This window comes from Phalaenopsis equestris, unplaced genomic scaffold (genome assembly GCF_001263595.1).
Source record: "Phalaenopsis equestris unplaced genomic scaffold, ASM126359v1 Scaffold000032, whole genome shotgun sequence".
Taxonomy (NCBI): Eukaryota; Viridiplantae; Streptophyta; class Magnoliopsida; order Asparagales; family Orchidaceae; genus Phalaenopsis; species Phalaenopsis equestris.
The window spans coordinates 502009-509679 of record NW_018164474.1 but is presented as its reverse complement, the minus strand read 5'-3'; the positions used below and the strand labels follow the sequence as shown (position 1 = coordinate 509679).

General features: G+C 33.1%; 1 protein-coding gene across 1 annotated transcript; it reads left to right on the top strand.

Annotated features, from left to right (window-relative positions):
• The first annotated feature begins 453 nt into the window (after positions 1-453).
• LOC110018711 (cysteine-rich receptor-like protein kinase 2) lies at positions 454-5100 on the top strand. Its single transcript, XM_020716122.1, has 6 exons — positions 454-723; positions 1119-2043; positions 3805-3930; positions 4014-4150; positions 4220-4430; positions 4862-5100. The coding sequence occupies exons 2-6, from the start codon at positions 1293-1295 to the stop codon at positions 5098-5100; spliced, it is 1464 nt and encodes a 487-aa protein (XP_020571781.1). The 5' UTR covers positions 454-723; positions 1119-1292.
• Positions 5101-7671: the final 2571 nt, after the last annotated feature.

Here is a 7671-nt window from a genome sequence, read left to right as displayed (position 1 = left end):
TGGAGTCGTGATGTAATATTTGGAATATTCTCTTGTGTTACCAGACCAATTTTTTTTCTATCACCTCCACGTGACGTAATTTCATTGAACTCTGCACGTAACTCTACGTGTGGAGTCGTGATGTAATAATTTTTCCCCTATCTTTTTTTTAAAAAAAAATTTTTTTATGGGAAGCATGGCATCAATTTCAATTGTTTTAACTTTAAGGGGGCGTTTACATACATACCCATCCAATTCCTATGTATTTACAAATCTAACATCTTTTTATTTTTATATTTATATCACCCAAAACTTTCATATCACATAAAATATAAACCCATTTTAACTTTTTTAAGAAACAAGTATATCATTACATGAAAAGGCATCTTTGTAAAAATTAAAATTAAAGGGTTACATAGAAACTGGGAGGTATGCATGTAAATCTTAAAATCATATCCCCGCCAGGCCGCTGAGGTTGCAGGACGCCGAGGGAAACGGGTAAGCTTATAAAAAAATACAAAATTCCAACGAGGGAAAGGAGCGTACAGGAACCTTGTTGGACCATGGCGAAGATTTCTATGATTCTTAAGAGCCGAGTGCTCATTCAAGCAGAAAGGCGATATTTTTCTCTGCTTTCTGAGCTCTTTGCTCTTCCTTTCCTTAAGACATGGAGTCCTTTTGCCGCGATTGAAGGGTTTCACTTCATAGACGGCTCTGGTCTTCCATGTATTTCAGATGAATCTGGTAAAATTTTGGAGCCGTGTTGTATGGATTTTATGTTATTGGTTTAGGGTTTAGGGTTTAGGGTTGCATTCTTCATTAGAGAGCCTTGTTTTATAATTTATGAGTACTTCCAGCTTTTGCTTGTTAGTTTCGATCATTCTTTGTGATTTTGAGATGGGTGATGTTAAAGCTGCAACTTTCTTCTAGATTTCCCTTTGGCCTTAATTTATTCTTTTAATTTCTATCTTTATAAACTAGTTTGGGCTGATGGGTTGGTTTTATTCCTTTCTGCAAAATACTGGATTTTGTGTTGTTAGCAGACCTAGTACAAGAAACTATGAGAGAAAATTAGTTATTTGTCCTCCAATTTTACCGGCTTTCGATCATATTTTTTGTGTTATTTGTTTTTCTTGCAGATATATGGTTAACAATTTGCTAATAAGTTGTACATTCAAGTAATGATATTGTGAAGGAAGAACTGATGACTCTTCATTTAGCTGATTTTAATCTTCTGTTAGCATATTTATGAGAGGGTGCCACTCAATTCCTCACATCACAGAAAATTTGGCCCCTTTGGGAAATCAATATCAATGGGGCGTTTATCAAGCCTTCATATTCTCCTCCTTGGTTTTATATCTGCAGTAATTTTGCAGACTGTGACAGGAGATCCAAGGACTGGTCTTGTAAAGCAATTTTGCAGTAGTACCTTAACAGCATCTGGTTCTATTCTCGCAGAAAATTTTGTTCCCGCGATGGATAATCTAAGCAGTTTGGTTAATTCACATGGTTATGGAACAAACATAACAGGAATAGACCCTAATGCAGTTTATGCTCTTGCTCAGTGTTATGGAGATCTCAGTCCAATCGATTGTAAGCTGTGCTTCTCTGAGATCAGATCTCAGCTGCCTAAATGTTATCCCAACACCGGTGGTATACTTTTCCTTGATGGATGCTTTGGGAGATATGAGAATTACTCATTCTTTAATGAAATTTATTCTCAAAATGACACAGCTGTATGTTCTTTTAGTAATAATGGTTCAAATCCAAGCATTTTTGGTCGTCTTGTGAAGGTGGTTGTTGGCAATGTGTCTTTGCAAGCACTGAATAATCATGGTTTTGCTGTTGGTTCTGCATCACTTTCAAATACTACTGTTTATGCTCTTGCTCAGTGCTGGGAGAACCTGAACCATTCACTTTGCAGCTCATGTCTTGATTCTGCCACTTCAGAAATTCTTTCATGTTCCCCAGCAATGGAAGGGCGTGCTCTATATGCTGGTTGTTTCATAAGATACTCGACGGGACTTTTCTGGAATGTAAACAATTCGACTTCGAGTTCTAACGGTATGTCAGAAACACTTTCATTGTGGTGAAGTATTGATACCTTTAAATCATGATTATGCTTTCGATTTTGCAAATTTCTTATATTTTACACTAATGGTTATGTTCAAATAAGAGAATTACGAAGCTGGAATCACTAGTCTCTTGAGTTTAGTCATATGGACAAGATAATATGGGCTGAGTTGAAATCAAAGTTTAATTTTTCCTATTTTGTTTCATGGATTGTTAGAAATATTTCATGGGTTACAATGATCCAGAATATGAGTTAAATTCCATGGAAAGTAGGCATGAGTGGGAAAAGGAAGATAAAAGTGTTCTTTTTTTAATGGCTTCTGCAACTAATGTAAATGTGAAGCTATATGAATTATCATTTGTTCTCATTGTTTTCTACTATTATGGTTAGTCATAGGCACTGATTTGATTGCAAAAATGATTTTACAAAGTTTTATCAGATTCTATTGTTCTGTATTTTTATTTTAGATGCATACTAGGAAAAATTCAAAGCTAGCAAGAAAATATTTTCATTTGGCATGGATTAAAGGTACTGGAGACCCTTCATTAATGAGAAATTCAGGGTGTTACCAGACAGTCTCTTGAAAAAGTTTGTGCTACAACCGCTATTGCATGATAACCTCAAAAGGAAAAGGGAAAACAAAATGTACCACATGAGTGTAAAAAAGTTCATAGAGGATAATATTACAGAAGTATGAAAGCAAGAAACACATAATTACTGTGTGGGAGTTCGATTCCAACTTTTCATCCATTACAAGTCCGTTAAATACTGTATTTATTGTTAAAATGACAAATCATGAAAAATACGAAAGCCAAAATACCACAAATTGCTGGCTTCCATTTTGAAACCAAATCTCCATTTTTAGGTACTGTTTGTTTTACTGGTTAGCTTAGTGAGACAACTGGCATACATATTAAAGTGAAAAATAATACATATAAAAGAGTATTACACTTCCTATGCCATTTATTTAGCAAGAGCCTGTAAACAAGATAATGTGCGTTCTGTGCACTATAATACAACACATAACACACATAGTACACGCTATTTTATCTGTGACACTTGTGCACTCTCTATTCTATCCATTATGTAATTATTTATTTTCGATTAATTTTTTTACTATTTTCATACATTTTTTTCTCTATTTTACTTATTATTTTTCTGTTTAATGCTTACGTTTGTTCAATCTAATTTAGTTGATTGCTAGAAATGGTGTTACTCTAAAAAAATTTGCAGAACTATTATATAATTTTAAGCCATATTACGACATTCATTAGCTTGAAGAAGTAGAAAAATGTTATATTTAGGTCAATTTCTCAGAAGTTTCATCATGTGCCTTTTGCTATCCTCTATGTTTGATAATTCAATATTATATTTTATTATATTTATTTGAAATTATGATACATTTTAGCATTAGGATATTTTATTTCATGCAATATTGAATTTTAATATATTGTTCTTGAGTTTTAGTGTTATGCACTATTTTTTTCATGTCATAAACAATCCGTGAAACCTTTGTACTATGCTTACGATTCACTATTGAACATAGCTCCATGATTCCACTCAGCTCCATTGCCTTTACATTTAACCCATTATTGATTGTATTTGTACTTCTTCACATTTTTTGTTTCTACACAAGTCATCTTTGTGCTATGAGTTACCATTCAGGTTGTTTTTTTTTTCTATTTTGCTTATTTTTAATATTGATTTCTGTCGCTTGTTGGTTCACTAATCAGAATCTTTTTAACAATTAGATAAAAGTAAAATCATATGGATGATAGTCGGTCCATTGCTTGGATTTATCCTTATACTAGTGTTAGTATTCTTGCTTGCAAAAAGAAAAGGCTTATTGGGAAGCAAAAAGAGTCCCTCCCTAACTGGTAGGCTGCATTACCACCTTAGTTGAAATCCAAATTGTATTTTTATAACTGATATTTATGAGGTCTTTTTGCTCTTACTGCAGACTTGTATGGACCAGAAATTGCAGCAGCCATTTCTAAGTCTAATTTAAATTTCAAATATGATGAATTGAAGAAGGCTACAAATAACTTCAGCTTCTCAAACAAACTTGGCCAAGGTAGTTATGGGACTGTATACAAGGTAAATATGGCACATTAGCTGGGTTCAATAGTAAAAAGTCTAGACTTCCAACTGATTCTTTGATTGCAGGGAATCCTTTCTGATGGAACGGAGGTTGCTGTAAAGATGCTGTTTCTTAACACAAGACAGTGGATTGATCAATTCTTCAATGAAGTTGATCTGGTAAACCAAGTTCGCCATAAGAATCTGGTGAGGTTGCTGGGCTGCAGTCTAGATGGTTCAGAGAGCTTGCTTGTTTATGAGTACTACTACAACAAGAGCCTGGATCTATTTATATTTGGTATTTTGAAGCTTTTTCCATCTCATTTGTTGTTTTATTATTAATTGCCGTTCCTTTTATCAAAAAGTTAGTTATTTGCAGTTGGCATACCTTGGCTTTAGATTTCTTTCTTGATATCATAAACATCTATTATTTCCTTATTTTATGCTTTATTTTTTGACTGAACAGCATCTTGGCTTAAGATTTAACTTTCCAATATCTTATTGCAGTAATATGTTTTTCAAGCTGTTAACCCTCTGAAATTGTTTATCTAAGATGCAAATTTCTTAATTTTCTATTAATATCCTGTATTTATATGTGCCCCATAGGGCCGGTAGTATGTATTTCTTTTTCCTGATTGAACATCTTAACTTCTTTTAGATCAGTAAAGAGTAACTGCTAAATTATGTTCACATCATCTTTTGGTTTCTTGTGATCATATATTGGAACAGATGAAGGTCAAGATAAATTTCTAGACTGGCAACAGAGATTTGATATCATTCTAGGGGTTGCAGAAGGTCTATCTTATCTCCATGAAGAGTCAGACACAAGAATCATCCATCGAGATATCAAGGCTAGTAATATTCTATTGGATGCCAAGTTTAAGCCTAAAATAACTGACTTTGGCCTTGCAAGATCTTTTGCTCAAGATCAAACTCACCTTACCACTGGGATTGCCGGAACTCTGTAAGAGCAGTTTTTACTTTTATGAAAATGGGAAACTATATTTTTTTGATGTTTAAATGCTCTACCCTTTCCTGGAGAGTTTTGTGCTTTTCTGCAATACAGCATTTTATATCAATTAATTATGCTAGTTTAGCATTATTTGGATAAATTGCTAAGGATTTAATTCTTGATTTAGGGGTTATCTTGCTCCAGAGTATATTGTACATGGGCTTCTTACTGAGAAGGCAGATGTGTACAGCTTTGGTATTCTGGTTCTTGAAATTGTGACTGGAAAGAGATGCAGCAGTCCTGTTGGATCTCGTGCAGAACTTTCACTTGTTGCAAAGGTACTTAAACTATATTTAGTTTGTTTAATTAACTAAAAATTCACTTTTATCTTTTATTTTTGGATGATTATAGATATATTTAAATGATGTGTGCATGAAAAGCATTACTTTAGCTATTTTTTGTTTGTTTTGTCAAGTAGTCGGTTCTTTGTGCCCTCTGGGATGTGACTGAAATTTTTAAACGGGTAGTAAATTAAGACAAGATAAAGGAGAATGCACTTTCTTGATCATAACTATCTTAGCTAGGATCATGGTTTTAATTAACTAAACATGATAGGGAATGGGAAGTTTGGCTTTCAAAAATTAATGATAAGGCTTTTGTTTGAGCATATTCAAACTAGAGTATAAGATGCGCCAATGTCTAAGGTATATACTATTAACAAGAGGGAAGTAGAAACGATAAATGGTGTTCCCAAAGTTATTATTGCTAGAAGTTATGTTAAAGGCTTGCACATAATTGCATTAATTCTAAGCATTTGTTGAAAATTAGAATGAGAAGAGAGAAGTGTTAAAAATAGGATATTGTTTGATTTAATTTTAGGTGCGATTAGATACAGGGAACCCAAAACATTGCTATTTACAAATCAAGCACTCTCTTTCATCCATTTTTCGAATTCTCACTCAAATATCAAAGGTCATGATAAAACCCCAACTCATTTTTCATTTTTATCAAATTCACAATGGTTTGATTATGACACATGTAAATGCATTGATTTCATAGTTCAAAAAATCAAGAGGGTGCTTGATTTGTAAATAGCAATGTTTTGGGTGCCCTGTATGTAATTATATCTTAATTTTATTCTCTAACTCTGTATAAAAAACAAGCTGACAAGCTGTAGATAAATAGGCAAAGTAAAGAAATAAATCTAAAAGTTATCACTTAATTCTGAATCTAGAATTAATTATACAATAGAAATAGAATGCTGCTGCCCACATATTACTCGATTGCTGTAGATGGAATGCTGCTGCCCACATAAAGCCAAGATGGAAGCTGACAAGCTGTACATAAATATGACAAACTAAACACAGTATGATACTCTGTCCATGGACTAGTGGATTGGTGTAGATAGAAAGTTGCTATCCATGAAGTACTGGATTGCTATAGATGGAAAGCTACTGTCTAAGGAGTATTAGTTGTCATAGATAGAAGGGTGTTGACCACTGATTCAAAATTATTTCACAACACTCCCTCTAAAGCAATGTTATATGTTAATTTATTAAAATTCATCATGGTAAAGCCTAACTGATATAGTTACAGTTTAAGAGTTCTTTGAATATATTCACTTTATTTTGTAATGAGATGTTAGCCTATCATACTGTGTTTAGTTTGTCATGCTGGATAAATATTTGTAATACTTATAGCAGCTTAATTGTCAGGGTATACTGTTAGAGATTTTCTCACTTGATAGTTTAAATCATCCAACAATCATTTTAACCACATTCATTTGCAAATACAAATTGCCACTGATATATTTAGCTTCTACATTGCTTTTTGAGACTACATATTGTTACTCATATTTCTATGTAAGTATGTTACCCATTCATAAGTAGGATAATTAGAAGTGGATTTTCAGTTTGATGAATCTCCTGTTCAATTAACACATGAATTTTTTTTATTATTATTATATTCTTTTGGATGACTTTGTATTACAACATGCCTCATCCTGGTATCGTTTCGAGGTACCTTATAATGCGGTTAATAGGTTGCATTTGAGCTTCAATAAGGTTATTTTCGTATTGGCTTACGACACTAACAATAAACCCAATATCATGGGTGGATGAGTTTACCCACAAGATATCGATGCATATCTTCATCAACAACTATTGCTTGAATTTGGCTAGCTTTTACTTGTTATGCTAAATAGTTAATTAATTGGGCTCGTCGGATTTGATTGTCTTAATTCTTTGAACGGGAAGTGATAGAAGTTGAAAGACAAAGGGGAGTGCACAAGTTAGTTGAAAATAGATTTAATTCGTTTGAGCATATACAATTTTAGGCACAAGATGCACAGAAGCAATCAAATTGACAAAGGGTATACCCAAAGTATAATGGCTAGAATTATGTAGAAGGCTTGTATATAATAGAACTATCGCCTCATTTAACACCCATAGGAATGAATGTGTTAGACTAACGCCTAAGAACATTTATGTTTTTATTAGTTCTTATTTTTTAGTATAAATAGGGCTTATTATGCTTAGAGTTAGGTATGATATGACATTGTTATCTTGAGTCTTTTGGTTAAGTCTTG

What these genes read in the sequence shown, in the direction of transcription:
- LOC110018711 (XM_020716122.1), top strand. Translation starts at nt 1,293, where the DNA reads ATGGGGCGTTTATCAAGCCTTCATATTCTCCTCCTTGGTTTTATATCT. An exon ending in AAAGAGTCCCTCCCTAACTG is followed by an intron (nt 3,931 to 4,013) that starts GTAGGCTGCATT and finishes CTCTTACTGCAG; the next exon opens with ACTTGTATGGACCAGAAATT. An exon ending in GTTATGGGACTGTATACAAG is followed by an intron (nt 4,151 to 4,219) that starts GTAAATATGGCA and finishes CTTTGATTGCAG; the next exon opens with GGAATCCTTTCTGATGGAAC.